At 36.4% G+C, this 15,849-nt stretch overlaps 1 protein-coding gene across 4 annotated transcripts in view; it reads right to left on the reverse strand.

Annotated features, from left to right (window-relative positions):
* The window catches only part of NAV3 (neuron navigator 3), a 382,845-nt gene extending 369,588 nt beyond the window's left edge, over window positions 1-13,257 (reverse strand). For 3 of the 4 annotated variants that reach the window (XM_027543301.1, XM_027543299.1, XM_027543300.1), the window contains exon 1: window positions 12,350-13,023. In XM_027543301.1, the coding sequence (XP_027399102.1) occupies window positions 12,350-12,592 (243 nt within the window). In that variant the 5' untranslated portion in view covers window positions 12,593-13,023. Of the gene's footprint in view, window positions 1-12,349 lie in introns of all 4 variants that reach the window. The other variant, XM_027543298.1, reaches the window with a different exon arrangement.
* Window positions 13,258-15,849: the final 2,592 nt, after the last annotated feature.

The raw sequence follows: 15,849 nt of genomic DNA on the forward strand, positions 1-15,849 counted from the left end.
CAGGCATTGGACATCTAGAAGCCACCAAACGCCTCCTTCCTGCTCCTGACTCCTTTCCTGACTCCAGCCCGGCTCTACATTTCACTTCTAGAATTCAGATCTGATGCTCTTTTGGCCCTTCTGGCTCCCAGCTTGATGGAGAGTTTCCAAATCCAGCAAGAGGAAATGCTATAAGCTGAGCAGTAAAGCAAGTAGAAACAAGGGCACAGGATCAAGAGAGTTGCCTTCAGGATGTAAGTTTGGATCAGTTGGTTTGAACAGGAGAAACGAAAGATGGGTAGCAAAAGCATCAAGCAGGAAGCAGCCTGCAGAGTGACGATACCACTGTTATTACTGATATATGATGCATTTGTGTACACGGGCCTGGTCTATTTTTTAAAAGCGGAATTAAATACAAAGTGTTTTCTTTCTGTACATTTAGTAATTTGAATATAATTATGGCCCTCCACCCATTCAATGTTTTGCACTTAAAGACATGTCCTTATATCAAGAACTTTTGGACAATCTGGAAACCACTTCTGGGCACCTGAGAATATTTCTAATATGGTAAATTTTGGCTGATTTTGAACATCTGACTAATTAGGCAGTCATGGGCTAACTAAATTCTTGCTAATAGTTCACCAAACCATTTCCAGATGTGTGGCTAGGCTATATTTCCTGGCCTTTCCAGCAATTAGGTATCCTGCGATAGGGCTCTGGCCAACAGAACTGAGTGGAAGTGAGTTCTGTGGAATTTCTAAGCCTCTTACACAATCCTCTATGTTCTCTCTTTCACTTATGGTTAGCTAAAGGTAGGATGGTACAACCACAAGCTAAAAAAAAAAATCTGATTTCCTGAGTTACCATAAACCTGTGTCAGCAAACTCTCTATAAAGGGCCAGATGGTAAATATTTAAGGCCATACTATATTACAACTACTCCAGTCTAGTCTCACTGCACAAAAGCAACCATTGACAAAATGGAAACAATGTGATAGCTGCATCCCAATAAAACTCTACTTACTAAACTTGGGTGCCAACCCAGACTTGACCTATGTACCACAGTTTGTCAAACCCCAATATTATACAACAACCAAAAGACTGAAAAATAACCTCCTACTGTGTTAAGCCACCGAGCCATTGAGTTTATCTGTTAGAGAATTTAGCATTACCTTAACTAACCAACGGAGAAGGCAATGGCACCCCACTCCAGTACTCTTGCCTGGAAAATCCCATGGATGGAGGAGCCTGGGAGGCTGCAGTCCATGGGGTCGCTAAAAGTCAGACACGACTGAGCGACTTCACTTTGACTTTTCACTTTCCTGCATTGGAGAAGGAAATGGCAACCCACTCCAGTGTTCTTGCCTGGAGAATCCCAGGGATGGGGGAACCTGGTGGGCTGCCGTCTCTGGCGTCGCATAGAGTCGGACATGACTGAAGCGACTTAGCAGCAGCAGCAGCAGTAACTAACCAAATGACATTTTGATTGTTTAAAAAATTTAACACATGTCATGATGGGAACCTGTGGGAGTGACACCCCACAGGTTTTCAATTCTACAAGAGTCCTTTAAAACATCAAAATACAGCAAAAAGAGATGGCCTGCTGTTCTTTCTTTCTTTGGTTTTTCTCTTTGATGGAGACTGTATCATCTTATTTTATGGGGAAGCAGGTAAATTTTTGCCACCATCTTCCCAACTCCAGGCAGACTTGTAACACTTTTTAACAGATCATTCCATTTACTGGGAACAGTGGAGAAATCCTGCCATGCGTTCAATTAATGATCTCTCCCACAGATATTGAATTTCTCTACTGGCTCTAATGACCAGGAATCCAAAGTAAAGTGTTTCTCAGAGCACAAATGGAGCAACAATGGGAGGACAAAGAGTTTAAAGTGAAAATTGTCAAAACTTAATTCAGCCCTCCTGCAAGAATCACAGTTTTCTATATTTTCCCATTATGTGATTGAAGCAACAAAAAGAAGAAATAATAACTGATTTTGTCTGTGGTTTATAAATTGTTATCAGAGAGAGACAGAGAGGGAGATTGAAAAGTAAGGACTTAAGGGTCATATAGACCTCGGTTGACATTCCTGCTCTATTTTGACACCTCTCTGAGCTCAGTTTCTACATATATTTAATTGTAATAATAATAAATTTGGTATAGCATCCAGCATGTGGTAGGTACTCAGAAAGTATTAATAATTATCATTAGTTTTAACTGGTACTTGCTGCCAAATTCACAAATTATCATTTCTAAATAAACTGTAAATTTTTGTTTGAATTAAAATACTTCACAGAATGTTGTGTTTTGTTGATAATTAGTATGTTAATTCAAAAAGCTATAGCTTATTTCACTAGACTTGTCCCTCTTCCATTACTCTTGAGAGGGTTATTTTAGACAAAAGTTTGCTCCATTACACACTCCTAAACTTCTGTATTTCCAAACTCTCTTTTTACTGGATATTTCCATATTTTATCCTCATCTTTCTAATACATGGACTTAATCATGTCTCTTTGATATCCTCCCCCTATCCTCTACAGAATAAGTACAAATTACTTATTGAGCATTTAATGTCACCTTCCCATTGCCTCATCTCAACTACATCTCTCTTATCCATGTTTTAGGATTGCTGAATAGTCTATAGTTTTCTAACCACAGCACAGTATTTCATACCTTGGTAGATGCTATTCTACCTAAAATGTTCCTTATTCTGTATTTATTTGGCTAAACAAATTCAGTCTTCAAAACATGGTTGAAATGTTACTTTACTCATACATGGAAATTAATCACCATTTCCTTTGTTCTGCTAATAATACTTAATATTGCTAATCTTTATACTAAAGTATTACGTATTTTAGAGTATTATAATAGGTAATAAGTTGACCACCAACTATGTATGGTGACACACAGTTTATAGGCAATAAACATCTCATTTATTCTTCAGAGCAATTTTATGTGGTTAGTTTATATTATTGTCTCCATTTTACAGATGAAGAAGCTGAGGCTTAAGTATTAATTGACTTGCCAGGGTCACTTCATTAGTGAATATTAGAGTATTCTAAATTGACAATGGTGGTCAGCAGATGTTAAATGGTACAAACAGGATGAAAATAAGAAGTAAATGTGAGCCAAGAAAAGATGTCCTTTTAAAAGCCATTAGTAACTTCTCAGAAAACAAAAGTCAGAAATCAAGAAAAGTAAAGCAAATGTAAGCTTGGAATAGTGGCAATAAACACAAACTACTCTTTAAAGAAATGTATCTGCAAATAATAATCATTAAATATTAAATGTTAAAATTAATGAATATACTTAACATTTACAAGATTAATAATAATAGTGGTTATTATTATTATATCGTAAAGACCTGAGCATTTTCAGAAGCTGATTCTAAAGCAGTGCTTCTTAACTGATTTTGACTTCACCTTCCCCACAGGCACATTTCACAACATCTGGAGACATTTCTGGTTGTCATAACTGGAGGATCGTACTAGCATGCAGTAGATAAAGGCCTAAATTATGCTAAATGTCCCATGATAGTAAGACTGCTCCCCTGCATCACAGAATCATCAGGTCCAAAATGTGATGAGTTTGAAAAATACTGGTCCAAAAAAATCCATTGAAGAGAAAGATTGAATAAAAAGAGAAATGTGATAACGGATAGGACAAAAATCACGAAGAAGAATAAAAGGAGTACATAATAAAACTATTACCCTTAGAAAAACTTTATCAAGAACTGCTGTCCTCGGTTCTCTTTTATTTTTTACAGATACAGAGATTGAAGTCGAGAGAGTTTAAATAACTTATCCTTTCAAAATCTATCAGAAGTTTAATTCAAATCTTTGAGCTCCTAATTTGATGTTCTTTTATCTATGCCAGCTAGTATTTTAAGTTCAAGATTGAGGGTAATTCCTGGAGACATGATAGCATAAATATCAACTATAGAGCAATTATTTTATTTACAAATTAATGACATACCTATTGATTGTATGTTTCCATAAACAATATATTAAGCACCTTCATTTTTATTACAGGAAAGAAAAAACGTCTATAGCACTGGAAAGGAAGAAGCTAAGAAGAATGCATTTAGCTAACTGGCATCAAGTATTCACTCAATAGTGACAACTGCAGAACAATTTAAAAGTTGTATGAGATTTTGAATTACATTTAATCACATATGTTTAAAACATTACATATAATTCTTTAAAGACTTTGTAAAGTACAAACTAAAATAATGAATTATGGTATTACACTGTCACATTTCTATAAATTGTTACTCAAGGGAAAGAAATGCATGCTACTGAAAATCTGAGTCTTCAGCCAGTAGAGAAAAAGTTAAACTTCAGAGATCATTACAATATTCTTTATACTATTGCTGTCACAAAGACAAAAACAATTAAAGCAACTATTAATGGCTTCACTATAAAACTTGGAGCATGAGCTATAACAAGAAAAATAAATGATCTTGTTTCTTTAAATACAAATAATTAAATGTGCAAGCACAGCAGAACTAGGCAAAGCAGGGGTAACCATCTAGAGAACAGAGGGCTGACCTATGCAGCCGTGGGCCTGGCCAGCCCTGCAAGTGGTGCCGAGTGAGCGAGCCAACAGGAGTGTCCACAGTCCTCAGCAACCAGGCATCCTTGCCATGAAGGAAACAGCTGGAGACCAGGGACCGCCCTCTACTCTACTGACATCTGCTGCTATGTATTTCTATCATGGGGTTTCTTTTATTTACCAATATTTTTGTTTCAAACAATTTGATGGAGACCATGTGTCAACTTAATTGTCTTCTGATCATTCCAGGCACTTGGTCATACCAGTGCAACTCACTAGCAATGCTGGTGGGCTGCAGTCCATGGGGTCGCTGAGCGTTGGAGACGACTGGGCGACTTCACTTTCATTTTTCACTTTCATGCATTGGAGAAGGAAATGGCAACCCACTCCAGTGTTCTTGCCTGGAGAATCCCAGGGATGGGGGAGCCTGGTGGGCTGCCATCTATGGGGTCACATAGAGTCGGACACAACTGAAGTGACTTAGCAGCAGCAGCAGCAGGAGCAGCAATGCTAATTAAATACTTAAACCGTACCAATACATATAGAAATTAATACAGCCAATAGCCTTTCTTCTCTTCCCCTGGCACCACAAGGAGTCCTCCTTGTTGAAATGTTGTTTACTGGTAAGAACAGCATCTTCTGAAACCACACAGTCTTAGTCTGAATCCATATTCTGCCACATTGAGATACTGGTAAGCAATTTAATCTCAGTTTCAGTTTATTCATCTATACAATGGGGATAATAACAGAACTTATATCATAAAGCTATTGCAAGGACCGAATGGAATACTCCATGAAGTGCTCAGTCCAATAAATGGCATCTAGCAAGTCTCTGTAAGCATTAGTTAATATTAGTCCCTTTCCACTCTGATTTCTCTGAAATCTCATTGACGGTGTAATTTTGTCTCATTTTTACATAAGAAGAGACTCCTTCATTGTCTACCAAATGCCTCTATCTGCCTACATCTATAATCGGATCCCCTAAACTTTCTTTTCATCAATAGTCTGCTCAAATTATAATGGCTTTCCAACTTGGTATTCCTCTGTGAAATCCTCTCCTCAAAAGAATGCTTTTTTCTCCTCTACATGGGCATCTTATCTGCCCATTAAATTCCAACTACTTGATGATGAAGTATTTTTTGAATGTTCCAGCCAAATAGGATTTCTATCAAACGTAAAATCTGACAAAATAACTGCCCTCTTATCAATATTATCCATGTATTTTCTTGTCTATGTCACAATTTCTGTTTTTTTTTTTTAATATACAATTTAATGCTTCTGAGCGTCTTCTGTTTTCAAAGCATTAGCTTTGGGACTATAGGAACAAAATAGTAAGAAGTGATCTCTACTTTGACTGTTCTTGCAACTAACAGGGTAAGAATATTAATCAAACCTCCACTCTATCATGTACAAGTACTTTCTTTATATCTCCACAACTGAATGTAAACTTTCCTTCCTTTTAACCTGCACAACAATTTATTTATTCTTTTCTTTGACTTTGGAAGTAAGTCTTTAAAAAAAAGGTAAAATTTGGAGAAAAAAGTATAAATAGAATATTGCAAGTATATCATGAAGAGAGAATAAAATGCAAAGGCAAAAAAAAAAGTCACTGCAGAGACAAATCTAGATTCAAATTCTGGATTTTGACACTGGTACTTAACTGTTTGATCCCATGCTGGTTTCCCACTCTTATCTAGGCCTCAGTTTAATCCTCTGTAAATGTGGATACAATGCCATCTTTGAAACACTGGGAGACTAAAATGAGAAATTTCCTATAAAGTACAAGATCAGTTAAGTTCTGTTCAGTCACGCAGTTGTGTCTGACTCTTTGTGATCCCATGGACTGCAGCACACCAGGCCTCCCTGTCCATCATCAACTCTCGGAGTTTACTCAAACTCATGTCCATTGAGTTGGTGATGCCATCCAATATCTCATCTTGCCCTTCTCCTCCCTCCTTCAATCTTCCCCAACATCAGGGTCTTTTCAAATGAGTCAGTTCTTCGCATCAGGTGGTCAAAGTATTGGAGTTTCAGCTTTAGCATCAGTCCTTCCAATGAATATTCAGGACTGATTTCCTCTAGTATGGACTGGTTGGATCTCCTTGCTGTCCAGGGGACTCTCAAGAGTCCTTTCCAACACCACAGTTCAAAAGCATCAATTCTTCGGTGCTCAGCTTTCTTTATAGTCCAACTCTCAAATCCATGTATGACTACTGGAAAAACGATAGCTTTAAATATATGGACCTTTGTTGGGAAAGCAATGACTCTGCGTTTTAATATGCTGTCTAGGTTGGTCATAACTTTTCTTCCAAGGAGCAACTGTCTTTTAATTTCATGGCTACAGCCACATATGCAGTGTTTTTGGAGCCCCACAAAATAAAGTCTGTCAGTGTTTCCACTGTTTCCCCATCTATTTCCCATGAAGTGTTGGGACCAGATGCCATGATCTTATTTTTCTGAATGTTGAGTTTTAAGCCAATTTTTTCCCTCTCCTCTTTCACGTTCATCAAGAGGCTTTTTAGTTCTTCTTCACTTTCTGCCATAAGGGTGGTGTCATCTGCATATCTGAGGTTATTGATATTTCTCCCAGCAATCTTGATTCCAGTTTGTGCTTCTTCCAGCCCAGCGTTTCTCATGATGTACTCTGCATATAAGCTAAAAAAGCAGGGTGACAATATACAGCCTTGACGTACTCCTTTTCCTATTTGGAACCAGTCTGTTGTTCCATGTCCATTTCCAACTGTTGCTTCCTGACCTGCATACAGATTTCTCAAGAGGCAGGTCAGATGGTCGGGTGTTCCCATCTCTTTCAGAATTTTCCACAGTTTGTTGTGATCCACACAGTCAAAGGCTTTGGCATAGTCAATAAAGCAGAAATAGATGTTTTTCTGGAACTCTCTTGCTTTTTTGATGATCCAATGAATGTTGGCAATTTGATCTCTGGTTCCTCTGCCTTTTTGAAATCCACCTTGAACATCAGGAAGTTCACAGTTCACATACTGTTGAAGCCTGGCTTGGAGAATTTTGAGCATTACTTTACTAGCATGTGAGATGAGTGCAATTGTGCGGTAGTTTGAGCATTCTTTGGCATCGCCTTTCTTTGGAATTGGAATGAAAAACTGGCCTTTTCCAGTCTTGTGGCCACTGCTGAGTTTTCCAAATTTGCTGGCATAGTGAGTGCAGCACTTTCACAGCATCATCTTTTAGGATTTGAAATAGCTCAACTGGAATTCCATCACCTCCACTAGCTTTATTCAGTGATACTTCCAAAGGCCCACTGACTTCTCATTCCGGGATGTGTGGCTCTAGCTGAGTGATCACACCATTGTGATTACAAAGTACAAGGTAGATGCTCAAAAAATTATTTTCTATAATAATATTTAAAAAAAACTTTAGTTTGCATATGTAATCTAAGAAAGAAGGGGTCAACAAGCCATGTGTGAAAGAAATTAAAAATGAGAATAGAAGTAATATGTAGGTGACAGATCAAGTGGAAAGGAGGCTGGGCATTTAAAAGTGAAGGCCAGTTTACAGTGGTAGATTGTCTAAGGAACTTTCACGAACAGGGATGTCTAATACTTAATCACACGCTATTTGCTGAAGCATGACAATGTATAATACTCTTCCTTAACCTTAATCTCCAGATTCTTAAGTATGATCTCCTAACCAAAGTGACTCTCTTTCTCATTTGGGTGAACACCTAGGAAGAAAAGAAAAGCAAATCCATATGAGGAAAGACACTAGAAAGTTCAAGAAAAGTTGAAAATCAGAACAAAAGGTAGACAGAAAAAAAGTATAAATCCTTGAAATATCATGGTGGAATATGAAATTGGGACATGAAATCTGTAATTAAAGCTATTTATTTTGTAAGACCACAATGAGCTATCACCTCACACCTGTCAGAATGACAATCATCAAAATGAACACAAATAACAAATGCTGGCAAGGATATGAAGAAAAGGGAACCCTTTTACTCTGTTGGTAGGAATGTAAATTGTGGAAATCTGTATTGAGGTTTCTCAAAAAACTAAAAACAAAATTACCGTATGTTCCAGCAATTCCACTCTTGGAAAATCTCCCAAGCCCACATTTATAAAGACACATGCACACCGATGTTCATAGAGCATTGTTTACAATAGCCAAGATATGGAAGCAACCTGAGTGTCCATCAATAGATGAGTGGACAATGAAAATGCAGTGTACACACACACACACACATGCACACACACTACTCAGCCATAAAAAGAGTAGAATTTTGCCATCTGCAGCAACATGGATGTACTTGGAGGTCATTATGCTAAGGAAATAAGTCAGACAAAGACAAATATCCTATGGTATGACTTGTGTGTAGAATCTAAAAAGCACACTGAGCAGTGAATAAAACAAAAAAGAAGCAGACACAGACATAGAGAATAAACTCGCGATTACCAGTGGGCCCGGGAAGGTAGAGAGAATCAGTAGGTATGGTATAGGTATGGGCTTCCCAGTGTTGCTAGGAAGAACCCACCTGTCAACGCAGGAGACATAAGAGATGCAGGTTGCATCCCTGGGTGGGGAAGATCCCCTGGAGAAGGAAATGGCAACCCACTCCAGTATTCTTGCCTGGAGAATCCCATGGACCTAGGAGCCCAGTGGGCTACAGTCCATGGGGTTGCAAAGAGTTGGACATGACTGAAAGTGACTTGGTACTTTAGTACACTTAGCACAGGTATAATACAGTAAGAAATACAAACTATTAGGTATAAGATAAGCTATAAGGATATATTGCACAACATGAGAAAAATAGTCAATATTTTATAATAATTGTAAATGGAGTATAATCTTTAAAAGTTGTAAATCACTATATTGTACACCTGTAACATATAGTATTGTATAGAAACTATACTTCAATTAAAAAAAAAGAAAAAAAAAAAAGGACAGGGAGTCTAATTTGACTGAAAAAGGTTGGGACAAGCAAGCATGAGAAAAAGAGTAGCCAGATGGAGCTAAGATAGAAGTGACACCAATCGGAGGACTGAAATATAAGACAGGAGAAGTAACTAAAGTCTTTTTTTTTTTTTTTTAATCAGAATGGTAAATGTTTTGAATAGATGTGATAGAGAATCCCTGGGGAAGGGACCAATTTGGAATTATTACAATAACTGACAGAAAACTTAACAAAGGTCAAGCTTGTGCATAAAGGGATCAATGAAGATGTGTGTAAGGGGATAAATACAAGCTGCAGTACAGAAGCAAAATTTCCAATTTCTAGCAAATTATGGAACATGGAATAGCAATGTTTATTATCAGAAGTTAGACTAGGAAATCAAGATTAGATGACTGGAATGTTGGCATGTACACTAATAAAAAACAAGAATAGGAGAAGGGAGTACTGGATTGAAGATCCGTTTCTGACACTGTCATATCCAGATTTGTTTTCTCTCACCAAACTGTGAGGCTGTTCAGTACAAGGACTGGCCAAATACTCCACATAAATGTTTCTTAATGATAGTCATCTATTGTGGGTACTATCCATGGTCTCTTTTCCTTAGAAATAGAACCCATAATTTTTAGTTGGGCACACGGTTGCTTAGAATAAACTTTACATTTTCCAGTCTCTACTACAACTAGATAAGGCCTTGGAACTACAAAATAGGCCAAATGGATGTGGAAGAATCCTTAATGAAATAGGACATGTATTTTTAATTGAGTGAAAGTCAGTTATCCATTCAAGACTGAGACATGGATGCCAAAATGGTGATGAACAAAAAAGAGACAGCTTGGATCCCTGACAATTTGGTGAAGTCCCCCTGCCAGTCATGGAGTACTTACTTCCAGATAGCCTTTAAATGAAAGAGAAAGAAACCCCTATTTGAATTCTGCTATTGTTGAGTTTTTTTTAAAACAATTTGTAGCCACATCTAATTTTCTCTAATACAGCTACCTTGATCATGTTTGCTGTTTTCTTCAGTTCAATTTTTTCAAAGGTTTATGTAAGTCTTTATTCTTTCCTAACATTTAGAAATATTCTGGAATGCTGACCAGGCATTCTTTACATTTGACTGAAAATTTTTTAATCTGATAAGTGACATGGTAAAAACATCCTTATAAATACAACTTACCACAGAGTCTTATTGGAATATCAGATGTATGACTGATATGTTCACTAACCAAAGAGACCAACCAAAATTCTCTTGTGAACTGTACTTACAGTGGTCGAGTCTTAGGCCAAGATCATTTATCAAAGTACAAGTTGGACTAAACCTGCAGAGATTATAGCCACGGTCAGGGGAGAAAAGTGGTTTCTCTTCCATCTAGATCAGACAAGCCATTGTGGGCACACGGAATTTTAGAAGAGAATGACATCCATTTGCTTTTAATTATTTTCATAAAGTTAAATATTTTTTTAGTCTTTTTTGGTAGTTTACACTTCCCTACTTTCACCTTGAAATGCTTATTTTGGGCTGAGAACACTAAGCCTGAAATTAATTACTTTCTTTTAACTGATTTTTGTTGGGTAGAAGATGTTGTCCTAAAACATAAAAGGAATAATTGTAGAACTAGAAGTACTTTAAAAATCATTCATTCTAAGCCATATGTTTTACAGGCGGATGATCCAAAGAGACTCATGAACATAACTAAATCTTTCTCAGCGTAACTGTCTTTTCATTCAGTGATTCATTCATTCATGTGTTAATCCATTCAATGACTATTTAATTGTTAGGCATAAAGGGCTTGAGGAGAGGAAACTGTAACAGAGAATACGGTCCTGGGCTGTATATATTTTCAGTTTAGTGGGGATAGAAATAAATTATCCAGATAATTAAAACTCAATATAAATCAAGATGTTGCAATCATTGCTACAGATAAAGAACAGGAGACGGAGGGACAGGAAAGGTAATTAGCAGAGACTTTATGAAGAAAGTCGCACTTTGCTGTTCCTGAGAAGATATGAACAAGTGAGGATAGAATGGACATTTCAGACAAAACGGTGACTTTCTTTTTAACTTGGACAGCTGATTTCTGTACAAAGACTTTTTCTTAAATTATTTTTAACATACATTTGGGTGGGAGAGTAAAATCAACTCATCCCAAAGGAGTCAGAGATGAGAGAGGTAACTTTGTAAAGCTGGACATCCTAAGTTAATGCTGCATTAAAAAGTGATGCAAGGTATAAAGGAATTCCTGCGAAGTTCACCAACTAAAGGGTCCTGTTACCCTTCAGCATCTGGAGAAAACGAGTGTAGTATGGTTTAAAACCCAAGAGCTACTGTTCACAAATGTCATAAATTAAATGACTGAAAAAGATGTCAGTAATGAGTAAAACCAGGGTTTCAATTTACAAGTGAAAACCCAGACAAATGTGCAGTATCAAGGAAAATCATATTTCCTTTTCTTCTATATTGTAATGAATTAAGCAGGCTAGGATTCACATATCCAGTCAGAAAGTGTATAAAATGCAAATGATTTAGAGAAAAGTGATGGTGTCTGTATGACTTTTCACAAATAAATCTTATTTTTACTTCATAATGTATATGAAAAATAGCTTCCCTTTACCTCATACTTGTGATCAATTATGATTTTCAGTAAGAGAGATATCTAGGATTTCACAAGGCACTTCATCAATAAGTAGTTCTGATAACACAGGCATATTCAGAGAAGTCTGTTCATCACTTTTACAACAACTGTACATAGGCCTTTTGACTATACAAACTGTTTAACTCTTTTACACCCATATTCCTCTGCTGCTCCCCAATTCACAACATGCTTTATATTCTACCTAACAGGAAATTTGCATTTCAGCTTTAAAGTCTGCAGGTAACCTTTAGTCACTAACCTTGCTGTCTTCTGTCTCCTTAGCTTTTCCTTGGAGGGGTTTCTTCTCTTCAGATTCACAGTTTGATTTGAAGGTGAGCTGACAAGAAAGCATTGAGCTCTCTAATTCAGTTAGTTCCAGAGGTCTCGAAGAAGAGCGTTGTGGCCCCGTGGTGCCAAGACTTGGTATCAGAAGAGCAGTGTGAACAGGCTTTGACCCAACAGCTGGCTGCCTTAGTTTTGAGGCAACCCCAAGTACAGGCATGGCTTCTATAAAAGTATCTTCTTGCTGCCAAAGAAAATGCTTCTAACCTCAGTCTGGTAGACTCCAACTTTAGTATTTCCAGAACAAATACTTTAAACAAAACTAGCAGTCATCGTGATTTAAAAAAAAAACAAAACAAAAACTAATAATATAACTTGCAGGAAGAGGCAAAACTCCCCTTCATCTTCAGTTAAGTTTCTTTCTTGCTGGCTTGAATTCTCATGTTTTCATTCTCTCATATATTCATTCTCTCTCCTCTGTTCAGTGCGTCACTGCCCATGTAATATTAACTACTCCTTTGGGGAGGAAACTTTTCTTGAAGGTAACTGCTACAGAGCTCTTTCTCTAGGATTAAAGAGCTCCTAGATTTACTCTTTCTTCTCACTAGAGCAGTCTGAGTCTGAGCATTGCGAGTGAAAAAGAACAAAAGCAAAACCCTTCAGTCCAACTGTCAAAGCAGCCAAGAGATCACAATAGTAGAAGGACAGGCATTCTTCCTGACTTCAGAAATAATCAGCCTATATTCTCTTTTTAAAGAAAATTGTATTTCCCCCAGCTTTAAAAAAAAAAAAAAGAAAAGAAAAAAAGAATGGACCCGATTAATGGCCAAAACAAACAGCTGTTGGAAGAACTTTTAGCCCGGAAACAATCTCAGCAATGAAGCTGTTTGTCTGATTTCCAGCTATTTTTCACTACTGACAGCCATGAACCATGGTGTTCATTCTGTTTCATCCCATGAAATCAGGTTAAATTCATGCAATTGCAGCAAAAACTGCTAAATCACTCAGCAGATCATGACTGCCTAGGTTATGAAAACATAGTAAATACAAAGAGCAAGACACCAGATATACAGTAATCATTTTAAAATTTAATAATGGTGATACTAATAATATTTAGAGCTAATACATATGGGAAATATACTACATAGTGCTTACTAGGCAAGCACTTCACACATTATCACACTTAACCAATGGGATAACTCAAGAATAGGCGCGTGTATTTTCTCCACTTCCGAGAAAGGCTAACTCAGATTCATTTAAGTAATTTGATGAAAACCATGCAGTTAAAAAGTGAAAGAGCCTATACTATTTAAAGAGTAACTTTAAAAACTGAGAAACAATTTAAAATAAAACTATTATTCAAGCTCATTAAATCTAACTTAAAATTCTAAACTTCTAAAAAGTGTCCACTGATGTTTTAAATGGCTATGAAAAATAATGTTTCTATCCATAAAATGATTTTAATTATCAGATCAAGTTTCATTTCTGGTAAAAGCAGACCAGGATCTGTAATAAAAGCAAGGGGTATGTTTTTAAGAAAGCATCTCATGTAGCATACTGTCTTTAAAGTAGTTGGATTTATTTTTTTTTATTTGTATAATACCTTTATTGATATATAATTCACATGTTATACAATTAATTCATTTAAAATGTAAATTCAATAACTTTTAGTCTGTTCATAGAGGTATGAAACTATTACCACAATCGATTTTAGAACATTTTCAAGATTTAGATAATGGGTCCCCAGAGAAATTCCCCCACTATTTAGCAAATCCATACTTATATGATGGTCTTGAGATTTCAATAGAAAATGTATACCTAATAACAGGAATTTATTTGATTGTATATCCCTTACGTTGAAGAATTCTGTAAGACATTCACAGATTTTGTTTTAAAAATTTATTTATGTTATAATTATCAACTATATTAAGATTTAGTAATATTCTAAGTAAAGGTCCATAGAAAAATGAATGAACATTTAGTATTCTTTCAAGAACTGGTGGCAAATATGAGAATCATAATCAGTATTGTAGAAAATATCTCTCTATAGTGAAGGAATGATTTTATTTGTCTCCTGTTTCCAAGTCTAAAATTATTATGTACTTTTAATCCAATTTAAACTTGAATTTAATCCAAGAACTAAAGTACTTTTTTTTTTTTGTTCTTTTGATATAAGTATAGAAGAAATTCACATACAAGTTAGAAACCTTGCAAACTTGAAAAGCATCCCAAGTGGGCTTTACACAATGGGATAATAAGAAACAAAGATAACACTAGTAGTCATAAAGAAATAGTTACTTTACTCTACATTTCTAGTGCAAGTCCATTACTATACATTTATAGACCATTGAACACACTGTCTCTTCCAGAGACTATGAGAAGATACTGCAAACCAGGAGATGTTCAAGTTCCTAAATCAGGTTTTAAATTCTGTGAGAAGATACATGCACCCTGCAATCCTCGCATTGCAGACAAAACGGCATACCTAAAATAATAGTACTGGGAGGGGGAATCAGGTTCTGGGAAGGCCATTCAAAACATAAGCGACTTTGGGAGCGGATCACTAATAAAAAATAATACCAGTACTCCTCCGGAAGATAATTAGGACCACCCAGGCAAGCAGTCAAGCTCAGAGTTTAAAACAAAACAAACAAATAACATATTGAACAGAAGCACTGGAGATATTTTAATTAGAATTGGTAGGAAAAAAATCTAGTTGAAAGGCAAACTTTTGAGTCAAAGGTTTGCCACTGAAATGGGCATATGGGGCAGTACAATTGGCAAATATTTAAAAGTCACACAAGACAGGAGGCCCTGAATAAGGGACTTACTCTTTAAACTGTCTTAAAATTGAGCCAAAAGGGCACCTGTTGAGTGGACAGTATTAAAGCTGAGGATATCTTTTCCTACCCAAGGCTATAATTCTACCTTGTCTTATCCCTCGATCTAGAATGTATGACATATAAAGCTACATTATATCAACATAATTCTGTTTACCAACTGTAAGTAAGCTAATTGGTATTTCAGAAATGTGCTGGAGGAGAACACACTCTATTTCCTGATACAAGCAAATTGAAAACCAATGTTCACATGCAAAGGTTATCTTTCACTTTGAAGTATCTTTTGCTTATTACACAGTATCATTTCACTAGGACAGAAATATAGAATTGACGATAGTCACTGCTGATAGCCTAGGAAATTACATCAACCACTAAGTACAATAAAAACAAGCTAACTTATTATAGAGAATTTACTGTGTGCCAGGTACCGTCATCCATTTCATCCTAAAAAGAACATAACCTTTGAATAGGAGACAAAGGTGCTGAGAAGTAATGAACTTAAAGTCAGAGAAAATGGGGTTTCTCAAACTGGATTCGACAAACTACCACCAGGAGTGCTTGCTAAAAATACAGATTCTCAAATTCGTCCCAAATCTACTAAATAAGAATCATGAGGGAGAAGTTCATGAATTGAATT

This window comes from Bos indicus x Bos taurus, chromosome 5 (genome assembly GCF_003369695.1).
Source record: "Bos indicus x Bos taurus breed Angus x Brahman F1 hybrid chromosome 5, Bos_hybrid_MaternalHap_v2.0, whole genome shotgun sequence".
In the NCBI taxonomy this organism is placed as follows: Eukaryota; Metazoa; Chordata; class Mammalia; order Artiodactyla; family Bovidae; genus Bos; species Bos indicus x Bos taurus.